This window comes from Pelmatolapia mariae, linkage group LG3_W, assembly GCF_036321145.2.
Source record: "Pelmatolapia mariae isolate MD_Pm_ZW linkage group LG3_W, Pm_UMD_F_2, whole genome shotgun sequence".
In the NCBI taxonomy this organism is placed as follows: domain Eukaryota; kingdom Metazoa; phylum Chordata; class Actinopteri; order Cichliformes; family Cichlidae; genus Pelmatolapia; species Pelmatolapia mariae.
Window position 1 is genome coordinate 78,619,293 of NC_086229.1, and position 23,018 is coordinate 78,642,310.

Here is a 23,018-nt window from a genome sequence, read left to right on the forward strand (position 1 = left end):
AACCATAATATTTCTGGACATACCCAAAATGACTTATTAAAAACAGCTAATCTCTTAAACAGCTGCGTGCTGAAGCTATAATTGCGCTGCTATGGCATCCATTACGGCCAACTGCACCAACTGTGGGCAGGGGCTACGCCCTCTCGTGTTCCAATGTGTTTTTGAAAGGAACTCAGGACCAGTCACTCTGCAACGTGACCCCCAGGCCCCGTGCCGCTAACCACGCCCCTCATAACCAATCAAATCGAGCCGAGGCGGGCTTTGGGCGGAGAAACTGTCACCTGTTGTCCAATCACAACGGCTAGTTCAATATTAGTTACCAGACCATGTACGTGCACGTGTGTCCCTGCGTGTAAACTACAGTTGGGGGAAGAATAAAAAAAAATGTCTGGAGATCCAGTACAGACCGCTAAGCGAAGGCTGTCGTTGCTACCTGGATTTATGCCGTCTCTTTCAAGAATTTTGAGTTCCCCACCGTGGGATATTGAAGCATTTGCGTTATTGTTATTTTGAAGCATATTTAAGGTAAGCTGGCGCCTTTGGCACTTTGTTTTACAAGTCTGTGATGCTATGTAGCTAGCATATTAGTTGTTATTGTGATTAGTGAGCATCAGTGTACAAATTGGAGAGATAAATGCATTTAACTGCCTCACATTATAGCTACTGTACATAACTTAATATCAACTACAGTCTGTTCATCTCACAGATAATACGCGAGCTTTTTTCTTTTAACCTCCTCGGCTAACTTGATGTGAACGGATGACTTCGCTGTGTAAATGTATTTAGAAGAAGAGGCCAACACTTTGAACTAATGTAACACAGCAGTAATCTACATCTACTACAGCCCACCCAGTTTCCAAGACCTATTTTTCGTGAACTGTGTGAACCTGGCCCCTTTGGTTTGTGCGTGGTGGACGTGCATACACGAACATTGCACTGTGTGCTAAGAGGGGAGGAAATTTGCCCCCATGTGTTTACGATATGCTTGCTAGCGATGGGGCATTAATTGTTTTTCAGATATATTGTGACTGATCATCAGTTTAATCATACGTAGCTTCATTAACTACCCATATTTTCATGATTCCCAAAGTAATACCCCTCCTTTTTTATTACTTTAAGGGAGGGGCTTGTGCCGTGCGGTGGTCGTCTGGCAGACATGTTAGTTATGTTAAGCATTACGTTTGGACTCTGATTGAGGTACTAAAGCAACATAGCAAATGTTTACTCTGTGTTTTAGCCAGACTAGTGTAAACTGCACGTCCAGCTAAAAGGGATTCCTAGAGGCCTCTTTCCTAATGTACACATACTGTTCTTGGTGCTGGCAGATTTTACTGAAAGCCAAACACAGTTTTTACAGCTCTGCTCTCATTTGATGTAGGACTATTTGACTTGTGCATTCACTGTAGACAATTGCATGCCACTGCTCCTGTGACTGAACAGTGGCGATCCACTCATGCCTGTGAATTGTATTTTGTGCGGTGGCCCCCAGAGGCTGCATAACTTTGTCATTGCATGATAATAATATAAGAAACCATCACACGGCGTTGGTGTTTTCACTCAACCAGTTTCAGTTGGCACCTGTGCCAAAATCTTTTGACATTTGCGATGGTGTCCTGTTCCAGGCTTGTAATCCCCTCTGAGTGGCAGTTTTACAGTAAATGTTCCATAAACAGTGCGGCACACACCAGATCGTTGTTACCACACCGCAGAGGCTTGAGGGTTAAACATGAGCCTGCACAAATGCAAACCTGCAGCTTCTTTGCACTCTTACCCTCCTGAGTGACTGAGAGTGCAAAAAAGCTGCACAAAATCTACTCTGAGCCGCTCCCTTATTCAAAAGTGGTTGCCATAGTTGGTAGATTTTTACATGGAATGCCCTTTATGACACAACTCTAAAAGGATTGGTGTCTCTTTCAGGATCAAACCAGGAATCTTTTGCTTTTTAGGCAAATGTGTAAACTACTTCTTATTCCAGAAGAAACTGTAGAGAAAGAAGACTCCAATGTCAATGTCTTTCACCCATTAAGGGACCTATCAGAAAGTCTGAGAGCGGACCATGGATGGGCAGGAAACAATGACTCTCCTAGCTCATAAAGAAAAGTCAAACTTGATTTCTCGCAGCAGCGAGCTGTGCTAATGTTGCACGAAGTTGATAGAGGCAGAGAGACATGCAGTGGCAGCAGGGGTAATTTTCTTCACGCTGCAATCATTTGATCACATGTATGTGGGGTAATGACTCAACTCATGAGACAAGTAAACAATCTTTAGTTTCCCTCGCAGTGATACATCAAAGCACGAATGACTAATTTACCAGCGGTTTAGTCAGCAGAAACAGAGCACCACGTTCTTTCCGTTTTGACTTCACAAAAAAGAAAAATGTTCGAGATGAATCTTTAGTTCGATGTAAGTTATTTCTTTATTTGAACTATATACTTTTAAAATGGTCACGTATGTTTGGAAAAACAAAGAGGGTTTGGATATGAGCAGGTAGAGGGAGTGTGTCTGTCTTGTTTTCGGATAAGAGAAGAAAAAACAAAAAACATCAAGGTTACCAGACTGACCGCAAACTGCTGGGAAATATCTCAGGTTTTTTTTTAAATGTCTCTGTTTCTGATTTGGTTTTGAGGTTTTACACTAAAAGCTGCCATTGCCTCAGAGGGTTTTTTTTTCATTCTTGTATTACATGTTCATTGTTAAAGTTTCCAGCTGAACTTGTTACAGAGGATGTTCACAACAGACACGTGGACAAGTCTGTGGATGTAGTGTTTTTTACCTGCTTTTTACAGGCTTTTATTTTACCCTCTTCAGGAGCTTATGTGCTGAGGTGTGTTGGCAGGCGGTCCAGAGTGTGTGCTGTCATGCATATATTCATGCAACCGGTGCTGTTATTAAATGATCAAGTTGCCACATGTTGATGTCTGAATACACCAGACGCTTGACACTTGATTTTTGTTTTAAGTGGACCTATTATGCTTTTCCTTATTTTCTGTCACATATAGGTTGTTACAGTGGAGGATGCTCATATTAAACATGGCCAGAATTTAAATAATGATGTTGATGGATGTGGATGTAATCGCTGTGAGCCAAAAGCTTGGGCTTCAGACCATACTTAACACATGGATTGAGTCTGTTTTTTATTTTTGTTTTTTTACTCTTTGCTCTGTGTGATGTCAGAGAGAGGGGATATCCTTTATATGGTCCTGTGTAGGAGTATGACAACCCCACCACCTGCTGTTAAAACCTTATGTTTTCCAGCAGGAAGAAAGTTCAGAGAATGAACTGAGGGACTGGATCAAGGCCAGGAATATGAGTGAGAATTATTTTGAGCTGTGTATCATGCAAAAAAGACAATAATAGAGTCCAAGAATTAAAAAAAGAAAAAAAAATCAATAGCATTTGTACCTTAAGGATCACGTTACTGCATAGAAACACTGGGAACCTGCAGTAACACCATCAGCAAGCAGGATTTAAGGCAGGCTGGATTTGTTTCTGGAAAACCTCAAGACTCTCTTTTTGGGTTGTTATAAAATTTATTTTCAAAAGCATCGTAGCTCATAAATGGAAATATTTCCAGCTGAATCCAGGCCGCAGATCACTGCATGGAAGATTTACTGAAATCCATGAACAAGTATTTGGCAATCAATTTTGTTAGATAAGGGGTGATGGTTTAGGCCATTATTGCCCATCAGTTCTTCTGAAAACAGTGTTTTAAAATGAAAACCTGTTCATGCAGATGCAGTTTGAGAAAGTTCATGGCTGGCTGTTGTTGTGTTTTTTTTTTTATTTGGTAGGCACATATTATATTAGAGGCAAACATACTAGTAGTACAGGTGTGGTCCGGCATAAGAAGAACATGAGCCTTCTTTGTGGTTGGGTAGTACTAGCCAAAACAACGAGTGCTTAATTGAGCTTCCTGCCATTTGTTGACAATAGACTGACAGTATCTTGGAGAATGATAAAGCTTGCAATGAAAGCAAGACCCAGTGAGAAAGTAGCCAGATGTTGTGCATGTAATGCCAAGATGAAACAGAAAATAAGCAGAAGGAAAATCAAACTAGTTTACAGAATATTTATCAGGCTTTATTTCCATTTGTTCAGCTGTTGCTGAACCACTTTATTGCACATTTATAACCTTCCAACTAGGTTATTGCAACATAGGTTTGCACAGCTTGAATTTTAAAGTCCCCTGCAGGCTTTGCAGCTTGGAAATGCAGTCCAAATATACCTTTCAATTAATTCTAGGCTTAATCTGAAAGGTTTTTTATTTTTTATTATTTGATATTGTTGCTGTTGTTTAAATCGGCTAATGGTGAAAGACTTTATTAAATAAACATACTTCAAGAGGTACAGCAAATGTAAATAAACATAATGAAAGCCCATATTTCTGTATTATTAGTGTAATGAAGTTATTATAATATAATGCGATCGTGTGGCAGTGATGTGAAGCGGTGTGCCCGTTTCTCTCGTGCCGAGCGTGCTTCCCCATGCCTCACAGATGTACATTATGTACGTTTATTACTGTCGCTCATAACCGCTGGTCCAGAATCAGCTCGGGCGTCTGCTCACAGCGTTGCATATTTAATAGGCAAACCTCTGTGGGCGGAGCTAAGACCAGTGTCTGGCAGGCCGTCTGGGAGCCCGGACTCCTGACGCTGCAGCCCAGCCTCTGCGTAGCGCGCTCTGCGATTGGTCGAGCGAGCTGACCAATCAGCGGCCGGCGAGACCTGCGGAAAACACCGCCGTGTACACGTGCCGCATGTACACAGAAAAGCCAAGAGAAGCGGGGATGCTGAGCCAGCGCTGTCACACTGCACTGTGCTGAGATGTGGAGCAGTGGGCGCTCATGCCGGTGAGGGGAAATTGAACTAACACACTTTGTTTAACGCGCTCGCTGGGTTTGCAGTGATGGAGCTGTTAGCTTGAGCCCAGAGGAGTAGTTCACACATGTCCGTGCACGGAGCGTCGCCACACCTTCCTGCAGCCTCCGTCTGTGCTTTACAGCAGGGAAGTATTTCATGTTACTGCCAGCTTGCGTCAGGTGGCTGTTGTTTGGTAGATGCGCTGGTCTGTGTCTTGTGATATTGTCCCAGTGCATAGCTTGGAGTGTCATATGGTAGTTGTGTGCATCATTTGTTGGGTAGCTATTTTTGTTAATATACAGCATCAGAGGTTCTCATGCACGTTAGAGCTGCTGGCTTAATTTGAGGAGTTTTATAGAGTCTTTAGGATATGAATTTTTTCTCCATAATCTACTGTTGGAAAACAGTAATGCAGTTACAAGAACAAGTGCTGATATTTTTTTTCTTTGTTTAGTTAAAATGACAGAAAATTGTAAACATTTTCTAAGAAGCTGACAGTTTCAGATTGTTAGTTTGGTGCAGGCAGGCATCCAAATGAGCAAATATTCACATTTGAGGAGGAGCAAGCATTGAGCTGTGTGCATTTCTTTTCCCTTAAATCCGGCTTGTTGTACATAATCATTGTTTCAGTTTGAACTTCAACCTGCACCATACCCTACCTGCAGTGCACTTCATGAATACAACAAAGAAGCCTCCTCTGGTGTTCAGTTTCAGGCTCAACACATTGTTGTCAACTGTTTGCTTTTACAGCCCCAGGTGTTAAACATTTGCAGGTTTCATTAGAGATGTGATTGAATGTTTTAGGCAGCTCATCTTGTTCAGATGGCCAAAGTGTGAGATTGTTGTGCTGATGCTTCAAATAAGAATTTGGACAGCATCTGATGCTTTTTTAAAAAAAAAGTTTATTTCTTTATTCATTCTCCATATGAATAAATAAATCGTTGTCATAAAAGCTACAGACAGGTTTATGGTCCGTTTGACATGTCAGTGTGTCTTTAGTGTAAAGCCTTACAGTTACAGTGTTTGAATCAGATCACTTGCTTCATTACCATCACAGTGAACAGATTTATGGCCAACTGTTGGAGCAGAGCCCAGCCAGTGTCAAGTGGAGAAGTGCTGTTTTACTGGCAGGAAAGCTGCATCGCTCCTTTCATTCGCTGATTTATATTTGTCACCATAGTGAGCGTGTGGTGTATTTATCCCGTGCAGACATGAGTTCTTTGCATTTTTGTTTACAGTTTATCATTAGCAGTTATTTTCTGCCCGTGCACTGTGAGGTTTGCCTGAAGGATTGTGAACACAGCCATGCTGTCTGTTAGAAGGTGACATCTCAGAAGTATTTTTGTTGGTCCAAACATCAAAGGTGATCAATGTGCAGTGATTTAAGACAGAGAAAAGCAACTGAGAAATTCAAATTAGGGTGTGTCTGACATTTTTGCCTACTTTCTCTTCAGCATGTGTCCTGTTCAGAGCAATCCCAGTAGGATTAATGCTGTACTTTAAGGTCTGGTTATGTAACGCTGTGTGAATGAAGATAAATGCAAACTGTTGAATACCAACACTTCTGTATTTCCAGATCCTGGACATTCTTGTGTCTTTTTATCAGTCATGCCACTTGACAGGTACAAGGTCAGGACGTGCTAGTTCACCTGAATTGGACAGGAAATTACGCAGAAACAAGTGCTGCTATGATTATTATCACACTGAATGACAGCTTTACCTGTCATTCAAAGTGATTGTTCATCTGATATAATGTGGTGACTGCCGGTCTTCACACTAGGTGTGCACCAGTATATCTTCCGAACATTGTTACTGGCCTGTCAGCAAATGCAGCCTTTGATTCATAAAAATCTGGGACGACGTAGTTTCTGCTTTGCGCTGTGGTTAACTAATAAGTTTTATCTACAGTATTGTAGTATATCTGTATATCATTTGCATTAGACAGAAATCTAAATTAAATGAATCTTATCCCAGCTCTTATGACCCGGCTCTGGATGTCTTAGAGACTCGGGTGTCACAGGGGTAGGCGAGTGATTTTTGCCTCTGTGTCACACTGACAGAGACAGAATGATTCATTTAACCTTTCTGCTAAATGTGTACAACACGGGGCAGTCGAGAGCAGCGCAAATCAGATACAGAAACTAAGAAGAAACCGAAGACATGTTTTTTTCCAAGTAACGTGTTAGTCCTGTAGTCAGCACGCCTTGTTACATATTCTTTCCCACAGCACGACAGACATATCTTGCATAATCAGAGCTTGGTCCTACAGCGTGTATTTCCTGTGAATAATTCGAAAAAGGTGGGCGGCATACTGGCTCAGTGGTTTTTGCAGCGTTAGCTCGTGGTCATGGGTTCAAAAGCGATCTAGCATTGCGATGTGGAGTTTGCATGTTATTCTCGTGTCTGCGTGGGTTTTTGCTTTCCTCCCACAGTCCAAAGCCATGCATGCGCCCCAATCCTGACTCTCTATCAGCCTGTGTTTTTACTCGGCATCTGATTGGCTGCGGAAACAGAGCTGAGGTTTAAAGCTGAGCTTTAAAGAGTCCAGTGAGTGGACTGGGATGGTGCAGGCAGGTACTGTAATAGCCTGAGCACAGTTCTTCACCACCACTTTTGCGTGCGTCTCTGCCATCACCCATGGAAGCATGCATGGATGCCAGCCTGCCTCACACCCACTCACTCCCTGCTTGCATATTTCTTCATCATAATTGGTCCCTTCCCTCCGCCCAGTCTGGCCATAGCACATACAGATTGTCATGTGCAAGTGTGCATCATCCATCGGACCAAACATAATGCTGATTAGCATTTCATGCCCAGAAAGGAGGGAGCTTAGGCGCAGCGCATGAATTTGTTAATCTCCTCTCCCCAACCACAGTTTGTTGCGTTTTAAGTTATTTATGAGTTACCCTCGTCACAGGCCCTCCTCACTTGTTATCGCCTCCTGTCCCCTCAGCTGTAAAGGGCCGTTGCGTCAGCACAGGTATATCTGAGCATATTTAAAGCCGTCCTGAACAAATGCAGCATCAGAGCATCACTGCACACCTGTCGGAGGCAGGTAAAGAGGGTTGTGGGGCAGCCAGGTGTATAAAGTTGAGAGGATTGGCAAATGAATACGAGGCTGTGTCGTCTCCTAGTTGCGTCTGCAGGTCTTAAAGGATTAAGGGGTATCACCTCTGCTCAAGGAATAAATAGCACTAGACTCTCACTTGCGTAGGTGGGCCGTATATATATACTTGGAGTTACCTTTCCCGATTATTCTTAGCGCTCTCTGATGTGAGCTTTGTTCTCTCCTCCCAGCGCACTTTGTTTTGACTGTCCCAGGGGTAAAAAGAGACTGAGCTTTGACGAGCGACCAGTGTCCTATGTCACACTTTGGCACCACCTGATCTATATATTCAGATCCATGCGTACGCACTTGCAACATGCAAATAGAAACAGGAGATTACTGTTATTCCGTGCGCAGGATGAGGAGATTGTTTTTGTTTCCCAGATAATCTGAGTAAAAGGAGAACAGCTGGGCCCTAAACAAGAGCACACTCTTATATCGTGACGCGCAGCCCGCATCGCTCGGCAGGGAGAATATTTCACGCCGTATTTGATTCGTCTTCTGAGGTTGACATGATGATAAACTGATGATAAGCATTTTTTTGTTGTTGTTGCCTTTTTAAAGCCGCAGTCCTGGAGAGATGCTGGAGAGAGACCATGACAACCAAGTGTTTTATAATCCTAATATTGCTGTCCTTTCTCCCCCTCTCCCTCTCTCTGTCCATCTCGCTCTTATTCTTTCACTTCAGGTGGCCTTTAGCGCCTAGAGCACCACATCTCTAAAGAAGCGAGAAAACCAGACACTGAGTGAAAGGAATGTTTTTTGCTCTCACCGAGAGCTGTTTTTCTCACTCTCCCTCACAATCTCTCATCCCATCTGTTGGAGCACTTATGCCAAGGCTGTTTCATAACCACAAATTCATGTCTTGTCTGCAGCGCTTTGAGTGACACTTTTTTTTTTCCCCCGAGATAATTACTGTTCTGTTTGTTTAGAAAGGCAGCTTTGTAGCAGCCTGCACCTTTTTTTTTTCCTCCTGAAAATTCTCAAAGAGGGGTCTACAGCCCCCCCCACACCCAGAAAAACAAACCAAACAATGATATGGTCCCTGTTTGATTTGTTAAACTAACAGCCAACAACTATGATTCACATGTGCATACATAGTAGTCCCACTTAAAGCAAAGTTCAATTTTTTTGTTTCGCCTTGGCTGACCCCCTCAATCAAGCTGTACCAGCCTCATCCTACTCTAGTATGAGTTATGACAACTCTAAATCAATGCCTAGCAGCAGCAATCGGGGGCGATTGGCAGGGGCCGAAGGGAAAGACCCGGAAGCGGATTCACAGAGGTTAAATGTGCACGAAATCGGCAGCAGTGGTCAGTCTGGTGTCGATGTTACACACAAGGACCAGGGGAGCGGAGAGGGAGGAGGTTCATCCCCCAGCGACGGATCTCGGTCTGGAGGTTCGTCCAGAGATCAGAGGTGTCCGACTTCGGACGATATGGATGGAATCTCGAGCGGGAACGACTCCGGGGAGAGGGAGAGCGAGGGCAGGATGGAGAGGCAGAGCAGGTCTCGCGGACATCAGTCCGCACACAGCTCCCACAGCTCTTCAAATGGCAAGGACTCTGGCATGATACTGGAGACTACAGAGAGCAACAAGAGGTAAGAGAAGTCACCCACAGCTCATTTTGTTTGTGTGTGTGTGTGTGTTCAGGGTGAAATCAGTATGAGCTTAGTCAGATTACAATGAATGAAATGAGTGGCTGCACCAAGGCCAGACCTAAAGAGTCGAAGAATAAAAGCTGGAAATGAGTAGACAAAGACTAAGGTGGTAGATAGCTGGATGCTTTCATTATAAGACAGATGTCAGCATTAGTAATGCTGACGATTACTGCTCTGGTTTAACTGAGCGTGTACGGTGGCTGGCGAGGACCGACTTTGTGTGGCACGCAGAATGGATGTTTCAGCTTTTATTGCACCTGTTTTCAATGTAAGTTCTTTAAAATCAGAAATGTAATTGTATTATTTATGTTTGCCATAAAAGTGCCACAACATTAAAACTGCCTGCCTAATATTGCTCAGGTGCCCCTTTCGAATAATGGCATGGACACAGGACCCCCGAGGGTGTCCTGTGGCGTCGGCTTGTGGCAGAGTGTGGGTTGCAGAGTCGAGCCTCCGAGGATCGGGCTTGTTCCGGGGCATTCCACTGTTGCCTTATTGGACTGCTGTCTGGGGAGTTTGGAGGCTGGGTGCACACTTTGGGCTCTTTGTTACGGTAGTCGAACTGGCTGTGAGCAGTTTTTGCGGTGTTGCAGGGCGCATTGTCCTGCCGGGAGAGGCGGCTGCCGTTGGGAGTGTCGTTGCCATGGGGGGGTGCGCCCTGGAATAGGTGAAGTTGTCGAGAAACCTCTTCTCTGCTTCTACCCATTTTCATCTGAAAAGCTTCTTCTAGCTGTCAGAGTGGACATCAGTAGCCGAAACTTCCTATTTAAAATAGTTTCTTTGCATTTTTTTTTATTTATTGACACTTATGTCTGCCTGGTCAGCAGCAGCAGTGTTCACACACTCACTTCTCACTCTCTGAATAATCATTGTCTGAAACTGTCCTCCTTACCCAGCTCCAACTCCCAGAGCCTGTCACCTCCCAGCGGGTCCCTGGTCTACAGCCTGCCATCGTCCAGCTCGGAGCACGACCCCCCCTCCACCTCCGGATGCAGCAGTGACCAGTCAGCCAGGGTCCAGACGCAGAAGGAGCTCATGAAGGCCATCAAAGAGCTCAAGCTCCGACTGCCAGCTGAGCGCAAGGCCAAGGGCCACTTCAGCACTCTAAACGCACTCAAATACGCTCTGCAGTGTGTCAAACAAGTCCGAGGTGAGGGTCTTTTTTTTTTTTTTTTTTTTTTTTTTCTTCTAAGAAGGTGGCTGTTCTTATGTGGGAGGCAAAACATAGATGATGAATTTTAGGCCCATCTTAACTGAGAAATGTTTAATGTTTCCAGCTAACAAGGAGTACTATCACCAGTGGAGTGTGGAGGAGTGTCACGGCTGCAGTCTGGACTTGTCCACCTTCACGATTGAGGAGCTGGATAATATCACCTCAGAGTACACCCTCAAAAACACTGTGAGTTTAAATACTTATCCACTTCTTCCTGCATCTTAAAACTACTCTTAAAGGCTTTTAGGAGTGGGGAAAGTAAACTATTACTGTTGTTAATGAGCCATGGGCATTATTATTTTATGACTTTCGGTACCTCAGAGGAAAGGAGGGTTGCCTCCTGGTTGCTGTCAGAGCATTTGATAAATCCACACTATCCAGAAACTGAAGAAGCATCTGAGCGTGCTTCTAGGCACACTACTGATTTTAAACTGAGATTTAGAGGTTCAGTCGACCCTCAATGAAACTATAAAACAGGCGGTTTGGGGTACTTTGGCAGATGTTTAGATTTATGCTGATGTTTGAGGACAACCAGTACATACAGGCAGGAAATTTCACAGGATTAGTAGCCGAGAGCTAAATGAATTTGAAGATGGGTGTGGCCTTCAGTGGTCCCTATTTGATCTTTTTACACAGCTTTGTGCTTGTGTTCAAAAATATCTATTTTCACAGTTTTTTCCTTTCAGAAACAGGAATTGAAATGCGCCCCAATGAAAGATCCCAGATTGTTGGAGAAGATGGCTCATTAAATTCCTTCTGTTTTCTCCAGGACACGTTCTCCATGGCAGTATCATTCTTGTCAGGGAAGGTTGTGTACATATCGCCCCAGGGCTCATCCTTGCTGCGTTGTAAGCCCGAGTGTCTCCAAGGAATGATGTTCTCTGACCTTTTGGCTCCGCAAGATGTCAGCACCTTCTACAGCAGCACGGCACCCTGCCGCCTGCCCCCGTGGGCCTCCTGCATCGGCTCTGGTGAGCATATGCTGACTGAAAGCGAGAGCAAGTTTAGCTATGTTTCCTTATGTTTCCTGTGCTGACTGAATCCGGTCTCCTCCAGCGTCTCCTCCAGTCGACTGCACCCAGGAGAAGTCCATGTTCTGTCGGCTCAGTGCTGGCCGGCCGCAGGGCGGCGAGATGCGCTACTACCCATTTCGCCTCACGCCCTACCAGCTCACCATCAGAGACTCGGATGCTGCTGAGCCACAGCCCTGCTGCCTGCTGATCGCAGAGAGGGTCCACTCTGGATATGAAGGTATTTGACACGATCCCCTGTTGTCTGTAATAAACAAGTGTTTGTGTCTATATGAGTTAAAATTACACCATCATCAATTTGACACTAAGAGTCACACAAGCTAAAGAGATGTAACATAGCATTTTAATTATATCGACACTTTACACTGTTCTTTCCTTACTGTTTGGACTGATTATATGAGGTGATGTATGAATATCAGGCTGATTCTTGTAACCAGGCAGGCCTCACCTGTTTGAATAGGGTAGCAGAACACAGGGCAGCTTTTGGTATCAGAGTCGCTTCAGGTCTGACATGTGACAGGTTACTAGTTTGGTTTCAGAGCTCGTGTTTGTTTTGGTGAGACAGGATGAGTGGGCGGTGCGTTGGTGTTAACTCTGTGGACAGGATGTTTCAGTGGAAAACAAAGCAAGCGAGCCTTGGGTTTTCAGAAAAGAGCGAGAGAGTCTAGTTTGTGTAGTTACACTCTAACAGGTGCAAAGTCTGCTTCCACTATAGCTCTGGAGGAAATATAAATGAAAGAGACTGGAATACCATATTCCTTTGAATATGGATAATGTAGACAGTTAATACTGCATGACTGTCAGAACAGTGTCAGACACAGAAAGTCTGTTTCACCCTCCAAACATGCTCCTCATCTGTTCTGTTTGTGTCCTCTGTGCCCGTCAGCTCCTCGCATCCCACCCGACAAGAGGATCTTCACCACCAGTCACACTCCCAGCTGCCTCTTCCAGGAAGTTGATGAAAGGTCAGTTATCTTTGCTCTGACCCGGTGCTTACTGCTGTGTTGCCTTCTGGTAATTGGTGTTTTAAGCTTAAGGAGTGCGATCGACTCATCGTTTCACTATGGATTTGGAGACGGTTGTTAAAAATAAACAGCTATAATATGTTTTGCGATTTCACTTCTCTGAATGTTAAGGTGTGTGTAAAATGATAAATCTCAGTGTGGAAATGTGATGTGTTTGCAGGGCAGTGCCACTGTTGGGTTACCTCCCTCAGGACTTGGTCGGGACACCCATCCTGCTCTGCATCCACCCTGAGGACAGGCCCATTATGGTGGCTATACATGAGAAGAGTAAGCCTATTTAAGCCTTTCTTCAAAATGTAATCACGACAAAATTCACACAGGGCTAATGTAAAAAACACACTTTAGCTCGAATAACAGACTTGTTAGCAGAAGACTAATTAATTGGGAACCTGTGCAGTAGGGGAGAAGCGTGGACGTTAATCTGCTGATGTAACGACAGCTGCTGTTAAAATGTATAAAACCTAAGCAACCAGGTTCTCTGCGCACTGTGTGTGTCAGAGCTGCAGGTGGTGTGCACATAGACGCACACAAAGGCAGCTACAGGGGACAGGGTGACGCCTACATTAATCCAGCAGAGGCAATAATGATCATTTATTATGTGATCTTTCTCTCTTCTTTTACTTCTGGAAAAAATAAGGGTCCTCATTTTGACGTTTTAGTTTGGTGGCTGTTGCCGCCTGTATCTGGGGATGTTTTTGTAGGAGCTTAAGTCACACAGAAGCGTAAGGGCTGAGTAAACGTTCATGGCTTTCATATGTTTTATTTTGTTTTTTCCCAACTCAGGAAACTCACATGTGTGCTTTGTCATCTCTCTTCAGTCTTTCAGTTTGCTGGGCAGCCGTTCGACTACTCGCCCCTGCGGATGTGCGCCCGCAGCGGGGAGTACGTCACCATGGACACCAGCTGGTCTTCCTTTGTTAACCCCTGGAGTAGAAAGGTGGCGTTCATCGTGGGGCGGCACAAAGTCAGAACGTAAGTGTTTTCTGTCTCTCACTTCACCAAAAGTTTTTTGTAATTGTTCAAACTTTGTGCATCGGCCATCTGTCCTTAAAGCTCATTAGACACGCGTTTAATACTGCCTTTAGTGACTAAACAAGGATCTTCTTAAAAAGTGGCACTTTAAGAAGACATAAAAAAAACCTTACACATCCCAAATAATGTGTCAGAAAAGAAGTTAAGATTTCGCCTTCCTCTGGTGCTAAATCTCTGTCTCCTTGTCTCCAGGAGCCCGCTGAATGAAGACGTGTTCACCGCACCGCAGGACTGTGAGAATCGGGTCACCACGCCCGACATCGTCCACCTGAGCGAGCAGATCCATAGACTCCTGGTGCAGCCAGTGCACAGCAGCAGCTCTCAGGGCTACAGCTCTCTTGGGTCCAGCGGTTCACGGGGCTCTCACCGCTCCAACCAACAGCACCTCAGTGCTTCGGCCGCCTCGTCCAGCGACAGCAACAGTCCAGCTGTAGATGAGGCCGCAGGCGCATTCCACAAACCTGTGAGTCTGAGAAAGAAGTGCTTTTGTGTTGTTGTTTTTTAGTTATATAACCACAGTACAACCAGTTTTGCAATCAGTTGAGTTCAATCGTCTGATTGCAAAGAGGCACATCATAGACACACGAGAAGAGCCAGAGTATAAAATTCATTCATTCATTCATTATAGCTTGTTACCTGATCCAGTCTGTCGGGCAGCTTTTTTGGATAAAGGTTGCCTTGTGATTGAAAGTGGCTGCCGAGAGGTTGGTCACTGCAGCTGCTGAAACTTCAGTTGTCACCAGGCAACCACCAGTGTTTTGTTTCCTAGCTGCAAGGAGGTTGCTGTCCTTTTACTGTAGTGTGACTAAATGATAAAATATCTGCATTCAGACATTAGATGATTAAAGGGGCTGCATAGAGTATTAGACTAATAGGGATTATTTTTAACTATGAATCATGTAAGGCTACTCAAACAAAAAAAAAAAAAATCCATCTGAAAATGAGCACAACATGTCCCGCTTTGTGAAATGCTTTCTCACAAGATTGTTTATCACCTTGTTTTTGATACAGCCGCATTTTCCTGGGTACTGTTGCATCACATTTAGGCTGTAGTGTTACGCACGAACAATATGACAGATTGGCAGAAGATTCAGTGCCGTGTCATTCTCTCGTTAGTTAGCTGTGATTTTTCTGGTCTTCGTTTTTCTCTAGATGACGTTTCAGCAGATTTGCAAAGACGTCCATATGGTGAAAACAAACGGGCAGCAGGTTTTCATCGAGTCTCGTAACCGCCCACTGCCGAGGAAAAACACCAGCACAGGTAAGAGGCTGGAGTTGTATTTTAACTCAGAATGTCCCTGTCACGGGAGAGTAAATAGTTTATTTTATAGTTTTAGTATTCCAGGAAAGAAAAGAAAGACATAAAAGAAAGTTTTTAATAATAACAATAATGTCCAAAAGCCTTCACATAGGACGATTTTAATTTCCTGATCCTGTTTGTATCTGATCCAGACACAGTGGCCGTCAGAGCGATCAACAGTGATCCAGTCAGAAGTTTGATAGCAGACATGACAAACCCATCCAAAAGTTTGGTCCCTGCACCGCTTGTACCCAAGGAACCATCTACGAGCTACTCCTACCAGCAGATCAACTGTCTGGACAGCATCATTAGGTTTGTGCACAAACCAGAAGTCATTTCTGTGTCGACATTTGCCCTTTGACCTTCCCACTTACCCAGCGATTTCTCACACAGGTACTTGGAGAGCTGCAACATTCCCAATACAGTCAAAAGGAAGTGTGGTTCCTCCTCCTGCACTGCCTCCTCAGCATCTGATGACGACAAACAGGAGCCCAACGGCAACAGCAAAGGTATTTCACTATGATCTGGAATTGATTTAAGTTGTTAGGCAGGTAATGATGTAGCTAACTAGGTAGAAGACAACAAACCTGGTTGATGTTGTGTCTGTGCGACTAAATTTCTGACCGTATTGTCTCTCCAGGTGGTTCAGTTAACCTCGTAGGTGAACCACCTCCTCTGCCTCCTCTGACCATGGCCACAAAGGCAGAAAGTGTAGCCTCAGTTACGTCTCAGTGTAGCTTCAGCAGCACCATCGTCCATGTTGGAGACAAGAAGCCTCCCGAGTCAGGTGGGCCTCGTTAACACTCACGCTCTCCTTCCTGGAAGTTGCAGGATGAGTTCCTTGCACACCCTGAATGGAGTTCTTTTTTTTTTTTTTTCATGTTTAACAGTGGCGTTCAAGTTGTGCTTTTTATGTGTTCATTTTGCAATTAAACTCGCTTTTATTGCAGGCATACTACCTGGAACATTTCTGGTTTGATGTGATGTGTTTCATTCTTCTCCTGTGCACACTGTTTTACATATTATAAATTTTTTTTCAGTGAATGTTAAACTCTAATGACACAGCAGCTCTAGCAAAGACGAGGCTTCCAGCTAACAAACTCGTGTTTATCTGCAGCTATAGATTGTATAAGATATATACGTGTATGTATGTATACCTGAATCTTCTGGTCCTACCTGCCTAATGACAGCACTGAATTGTGTGTCAGTTAATTGCAAAAAGAGTGATCTTTATTTCTTCTTTATATCATTACACCCCGCCTTCTTGTCCTCTTCTCCTCTTCTTCTCTTCTCACAGACATCGTCATGGAGGAAGCTCCTACAACTCCCACACCGGCTGCACAGACTCCTCTCGACACCACCCCGACTCCTCCCGCAAGCAGCTTAGAGCTTCCCGCTAACATCGCGCCTCCTCCGCCTCCTCCTCCGCCACCTCCTCCTCTCCCTCAAGCCAGCCAGCCTGATAGGGACAGCCGGAGAAGTGGAAGTGTAGGAGGCGGAGCGGCGGGAGGTGGAGGTAGCAGGCTGGGTCTTACCAAGGAGGTGCTGTCCGCCCACACTCAGCAGGAGGAGCAGGCCTTCCTCGACCGCTTCAAGGACCTCAGCAAGCTGCGCGTTGTCGATCAGACGGTATCTTCAACTGTGCGCTGCCACGCCGCAGCTGTCAACCCCCTGTCACGAGGTAGGAGCACACTGTCACCCCAACACACACAGTGTTATTTGGATTATATCATTATGCATCTGCCAGTCCACCAAATCGCGCTTTAAGTGCTCAGTTAGTACCTAAAGGGCATAAAGGCTGTGGCATTTAATGCTTTTGCAGATGAGCTGCTGTACAGTGAATTACCGGTCATTGTTCCTAATAAATATTTCCATTAATAAATAAATACTGTACTGATTTGAAAACAAAAGGTATGATGATTTTCAGGCTCTTATCCTGTGGCCTGTGCTTCAAGAATGCTGTTTTATAAGAACAGTAGGACTGCACAGTCTTAGAAATGGTTTTGTATTGAATAGCTGTTTTGCAAAGTGAAGAAGTATATTTTAACTTTCATCTTCATCTTCATCTGTATCACCTTTGATACACTAACGTCTGTGAAACTGTTGGTGTGAAGGCTTCAGAATATTTTATGTGAAGCACCAAACTGATTGTAGGGCGTCTTCTATCTTTTGCAGGGGTGCGTTGTTCCCGTGACTACCCAGCTGCAGGAGGTAGCAGTGGTCACAGACGCGGCCGTGGCGGTAAGAGACTTAAGCACCAGGAGTCTTCTGACCAGCACAGCTCTCTGGGCCTGAGTGGGGGTCGTCAGGACCCCAGAAGCAGCACTGCTCCCATGCCCCTCAACATGCCTCTCGGCCCTCCAACAACCTCATCCTCCTGGCCTTCTGTAGGCTCCCAGGCTAGCATGCCACCCGCTGCTTTTCCCCCTGGTATGCTTCCAATGTACCCCGTCTACCCACCTCTTACGCAGCCATTACCTGTCCCAGATCCATCACGTTTCCCCCCCACCCAGATGGTTCCTCCCATGATGGCCTTCGTTCTGCCCAACTACATGTTCCCGCAGATGGGAGTGCCCATGTGTCAGCCAGGCTCCACCCCTGGACCATTTTACAATCCCAACTTCGGCTACCCCGGGGCCCCTTCAGCTGCTGTCCCCACAGCCGCTGTCCCCACTACTGTTTCCAACCCCATGCCCACGCCAGGCACATGTGCCCCGTCTCGCAGCAGCACGCCACAGTCTTACACTCAGACGCCAGCTGATCGCGAAGGCGCGGAGTCACCCCTCTTCCAATCCCGATGCTCCTCCCCTCTCAACTTGCTTCAGCTGGAAGAGTCGCCGAGCAACCGGTTAGAGGTCGCCACGGCACTAGCAGCATCTCAGCAGGCATCGCCTTCGGTCCAGGGCGGGGCAGCCAGGGGGCAAAGTTCCACCAATCAGAGGAGCTCAGATGACACCTCCAAGGAAAATGAGAATGTAAGTGTTCAGGATAGGATGTCTGACCTAAAAATGTAGCAATCGCTCACAAAAAACTTAAAAAAATTTAACATTAATGTTTTCCTCATTAGGGTGAAGCTAATGAGTCCAACAACGATGCCATGTCCACCTCCAGTGACCTGCTGGACTTGCTGCTCCAAGAAGACTCGCGCTCAGGCACCGGATCAGCTGCCTCTGGTTCAGGATCTTCAGGAACAAGATCCTCGGGTTCAGGCTCTGGTTCCAACGGCTGCAGCTCCTCTGGCACCAGCGGCACCAGTCAGTAGATTTAAATCATTAGTACCATTTTAAAAAAACATTTTGTTCTCGGCTGTTGATGAAATTCTTTTTAGTTTAATGGTTTCTATCAGGGACACTCTGACAGTTAATTTAGTTGATAGTGATATGACTGTTATTAGTAAAGTGAGATGACACCAGATGAAACAAGTCGGATAAACTCTAAAAGTTGCAGTAAAAAAATCAAAAAATTTCCCTTAAAATGTTTTTATCGAGATTGCCTTTAATCAACACTGTGATAGTCTTTAATTCTCAAGCACAGACTGAAAATTCTCCTAAACTTTAATGTTTTTCTCCATCTAGTCAGCAGCCAGGGCAGCCACACCAGCAAGTACTTCGGCAGCATCGACTCGTCGGAGAATGACCATTCCCGCAAACAGCCAGCAGGGGGCAGCAGCAGTGCAGGAGGAGACGGTGGAGAGGAGCAGTTCATCAAGTGTGTGCTGCAGGACCCCATCTGGCTGCTTATGGCCAACACAGACGACAAGGTCATGATGACCTATCAGCTGCCTGTCAGGTACAGCACTGGGCAAAATGACACAAATGATCTTGTTTCATTAATCTAGCTCTCAGATGAAAAACTGGTTTAGAAAAAGTGAGGATTGTTTTGTTTCTTAAGACGTGAAGTATAAGTGGGACCAGTCTAGTCATACTGTAATATGGAAGAGAAATACAAGCAGCTGTTAGTCCAGAAAGGCAGCAGCTTAATACTTGTCCACTTTGTCTTCATCAACAGGGACTTGGAGACGGTTCTGCGAGAGGATCGTGAGTCCTTGAGGAACATGCAGAAACACCAGCCACGCTTCACAGAGGAGCAGAAGAGGGAGCTGAGCCAGGTCCATCCCTGGATCCGCACCGGACGCCTGCCGCGAGCCATCAACATCTCCGTAAGTACAACAGATCCTCCCTGTACCATGGCAACGTGCGATATACGATCTGTCGTGTGCCAGAAGATACAGGAAGTCGCTTCTCTCTGTGTTTTCAGGGCTGTACCGGCTGCAAGTCTCCCCCCGCTGTGCCCCCTGCCGCCCCGTTCGACGTGGAGATCCACGACATGGAGCTGTGCAGCGTGCTCAAGACCGAGGAGGAGAACGCCAGTGAGACGATGAAAAACCTCGCAGAGGCAGCTCACCCTGAGGACGAAGAGGAGGAGGAAGGAGTTGAAGATAAAGGAACGGAAAAACAGGACAGCAGCCAAGACATGGCGGCAGAGGAGGAGGGAGTGAGGTCAGACACTGTGGAAAGAAAAAGTGAGACTTAGCCACTGGAGTCTAACGGGACTCACCTCGCAGGTGGGCCAAAGTGAAAAGCACTATCGCCCATCATGAGCTTCATCATGAGACAATATGCGCCATCCAGGACTTCCTGTGCTCAAAGCATCATTACAGAGGCTGTAATCCAATGAGCTTGCGCTGGGATGCTGAGGTGCATACTGATGAAGACAACTGCCGTTTATTGTCGGACAGCAGGTCAGGCAGGACACGTTGATTCTTTGAGTCTGATTTCGATGTCAGCGGTCCAGGCACCCACTGTAACTCATAAGTAAATGCCTTGGACACCACCGGACACGCACACTCAGTTTTAGAGAGTGAATTAGTCCTGTTTTCTTTCTTTTTGTCTATTTTTTTTTTTTTTATTGTCTTTGTAGTTCATGGTATATTTATTTAAGTTGTAAAATAATCAGAGGAGACTAAGGTTAATGTGTTGCAAAGAAAAAAGTGCGCCTTTACATAAAGATGGATGTGCTTCACTCGTGTTTTCATCTGTCCTGTTCAGAGTTCAGCCTGTGAAGAAAGAAGGGACTCTGACTTTTCTGAATGTTTCTGGGATCCTGTTCTGGTCTCAATCCTGACTTCTTCTTCTTCTTCTTCTTCTTTTCTTCTTTTGTATGAATTGTGACCCCAAATAATTAAACTACTTTCACCTGATAGAGAAAATGTACAGTGAGAACCAAGTAATTTTGTAAGCATTGTGTATATTTTTATACTTTGATGCACTGCAGATGGAGAACACCCAAAAGAGGGTGTGTACTGTAAAAAAACAACAAAAAAATGTGTTTAAAAAGCTATTTGTTATACGATAGATCGCACTTTTTGGAAATGGAGACAGTGTTTGTGACTCGGCGGTCGAGTTGCTTTACTTGTGGACGAGCGTGGCAATCACCGGGAGTCGGACCCACACCTTTTAAAAGGCTTCTCATCTGCCAGGCATTCGTTTGAGCAGGACAACAGTGAACAAACACTACAGACAGCGTTTCCCAAATTACCAACCCCAACTACGGAGCCTGCAGCGCTTCTGTGTTGCTCGTGGTGGTGAGAAGATTTGGAAAAAGGTGGATGTAACTCTTAAAAAGTCCTCCGAAGAGTTCGAAGAGTGTTTTACTATCTTCTCTATTCCACTCTGTCCCTTTTCTGTCTCTTCTCTGTGGCACTGTTCTGGTCATGTGATATCCTTTGCTTCATGGCGTCAGTGGTGTCTGCGACAGTTTAATATTTTTGAAGTTCTTTGTACAAAAAAAGACAATAAAATGACTTAAAATGGGTTTAAATGCGAAGTCAGATTTTTCTTCTTTTCCACCTCATGATTACATCTCTTTGCAGTCTATTTTTGTTGTCAGTTGGCGTGGATACACAGAAGCGTCCAGAACGAGCTGGAAGCAGGGAGCGGATCGGGGCAGCTGCTTTCTTACCCGACCGCAGTCTCCTGCTGTTCTGCTGTGGTTTCTACCCAAAGTGGTCACCGCAGCTTAAAAAAGACAAAAGGCACGTCCTCGTTCAGACAGGCTCAAAGTGGCGAAGCTGACTTCAGTGCATATTATGATTATAACAATGGCAGCAATGATTGTAATGTGCGTGGGTCTGCTGGCAGACAGGCTGGTATTAATAACACAGCTGAAGACGCTCCATCTTTTATTATACAACAATAAAAATGAGTCTTACAGTTGTAATAGAATATTTTACTGTAGAGTTCAGCATAATTCATGTTTTTCATAATTGCTTTTACGAGCCCTGTATGATTTTTATTCTGGTTCCTGCAGTTTTTTAAGCTTTCCTGTGCTTACACTGGATCGTTTTGTGAGGTGAGGTTAATTCTGTGGAAAGAATTTAATCTTTTTAATGAACCGTCACCTAAATTGTGCTTGTGTGCCCATGAGCTTTAAAAACAGCAGTCAGGATCCATGCTGGCAGCTGTGAGATCGCAGCAGTACAGAAGTAAATGCTAAATTTGCATGCTAATGTGTGAGCCAAAAGAGGGACTACCATTATATTGAGATTTAAACACCGCAATACAAGTGCTGTTACAAGAAATTTTATTATATATGTGGGAAATGGAAACCAATTAATGATAACAAGAAGAAAAATCCACCAGTCCTGTTAAGATTAAGCTAGCAAACAAGAGGACAGACAGAAGCTGCACCACAGTTTGGGCCATGATTAGAATTACCACTCACCCTGACCAAGTGATCACACTCAAACATCAATACACTCAACTGCATTAAAGTTACCCCAAGGGTGCACACTGGCTGCCATCAGGAAATCCTGTAAAAGACACACCAAGAGAAAGCTACATTCTTCAAGCTCCTTCTTCTTATTCCTCTTTCGGCCAATCACCAACTATCTGCATATCCTTCCTCCTTCACTACATCCATAAATCCTCTGTGATCTGCCTCTTTTCCTCCATCTTCAACATCCGCTTCACCCTGTCTGCAGTTTCCTTTTCACCTTTCCTTTGCACTGTCTATTGCTTTGTATGGTTGACCTTATGTATTCAAACTCATCTACTTTTACTACATCTATTACTTGCATGTTCACCTTTCCACCTGTCTCCCTCTCATTCACACACATGTAATCTGTCTTGCTTCTCCAGTGCACACCTCCATCTCTCCAGGCTGTCCTCCACCTGCTTCCCACTCTCACTACAGATCACAGAGTCATCTGCAAACATCACGGTCCTTTGCTAGTCCGCATTTCACGAGCTTGTACAACCAACTTTTCATTTCTTTATCAGTCTCTCACATGGTTATGGAGGAATTTGGGGAATCCTTTACAGCCCATTGAGGTTTATTCACAGTTGTTTTAGCGTCCCACCACAGCATTTCGGTCGAGCTGAATTCTTGACTTTGAATGGACTAAAAGTCCAACATGTAAACCTGATGGTTCCAGATGAAGATGGCGAACAAAAGCACACGCCTACAGAAACTTCTGCATATACTTCATTAGTCTACCTGTTAATGAGCAACACAAGCACACTGTACAGATCCACTCTGGCTGTGAATCAGTGTAAACAACACTTTTTTCTGCTAGTCACCTGCATTAACCAACTTCATTCATCCACCCTTGCCTTTCTTCGCCTTCCCTCTGTAACACCCCACCATCCAACCATCACCTCCCCTCCTCTCCCTGCCTCCCCTCCCCTTCCCTTTCCAAAACCTTACCCCTCTCCACGCCTCTGCGCTGCTTCTCCCTCCTTCTTTTCGCTTCTGCACTCTCGTCTTTCCCAATCCGGGAGGACAGCAGG

General features: G+C 45.0%; 1 protein-coding gene across 3 annotated transcripts; it reads left to right on the forward strand.

Annotated features, from left to right (window-relative positions):
• The first annotated feature begins 362 nt into the window (after nt 1-362).
• per1b (period circadian clock 1b) lies at nt 363-21,048 on the forward strand. Of its 3 annotated transcripts, none has more exons than XM_063469949.1 (20): nt 363-525; nt 8,654-9,567; nt 10,524-10,777; nt 10,905-11,026; nt 11,610-11,811; nt 11,897-12,091; nt 12,758-12,836; nt 13,057-13,163; nt 13,715-13,868; nt 14,121-14,391; nt 15,081-15,189; nt 15,381-15,540; nt 15,622-15,737; nt 15,869-16,015; nt 16,526-16,909; nt 17,404-18,203; nt 18,296-18,482; nt 18,804-19,017; nt 19,237-19,387; nt 19,486-21,048. In XM_063469949.1, exons 2-20 carry the CDS (start codon nt 9,155-9,157, stop codon nt 19,759-19,761), a joined length of 4,341 nt encoding a protein of 1,446 aa, XP_063326019.1. In that variant the 5' UTR covers nt 363-525; nt 8,654-9,154; the 3' UTR covers nt 19,762-21,048. The 3 variants fall into 3 exon arrangements, with proteins under 3 accessions (XP_063326019.1, XP_063326020.1, XP_063326018.1); XM_063469950.1 differs by lacking the exon at nt 363-525 and adding an exon at nt 4,753-4,849; XM_063469948.1 differs by lacking the exon at nt 363-525 and having other exon boundaries at nt 9,454-10,777.
• Nucleotides 21,049-23,018: the final 1,970 nt, after the last annotated feature.

Coding starts and splice junctions, on each gene's coding strand:
- per1b (XM_063469948.1), top strand. CDS start 10,009: ATGGACACAGGACCCCCGAGGGTGTCCTGTGGCGTCGGCTTGTGGCAG. Junction 12,092..12,757: donor GGTCCACTCTGGATATGAAG/GTATTTGACACG, acceptor TGTGCCCGTCAG/CTCCTCGCATCCCACCCGAC. Junction 16,910..17,403: donor TGTCAACCCCCTGTCACGAG/GTAGGAGCACAC, acceptor TATCTTTTGCAG/GGGTGCGTTGTTCCCGTGAC.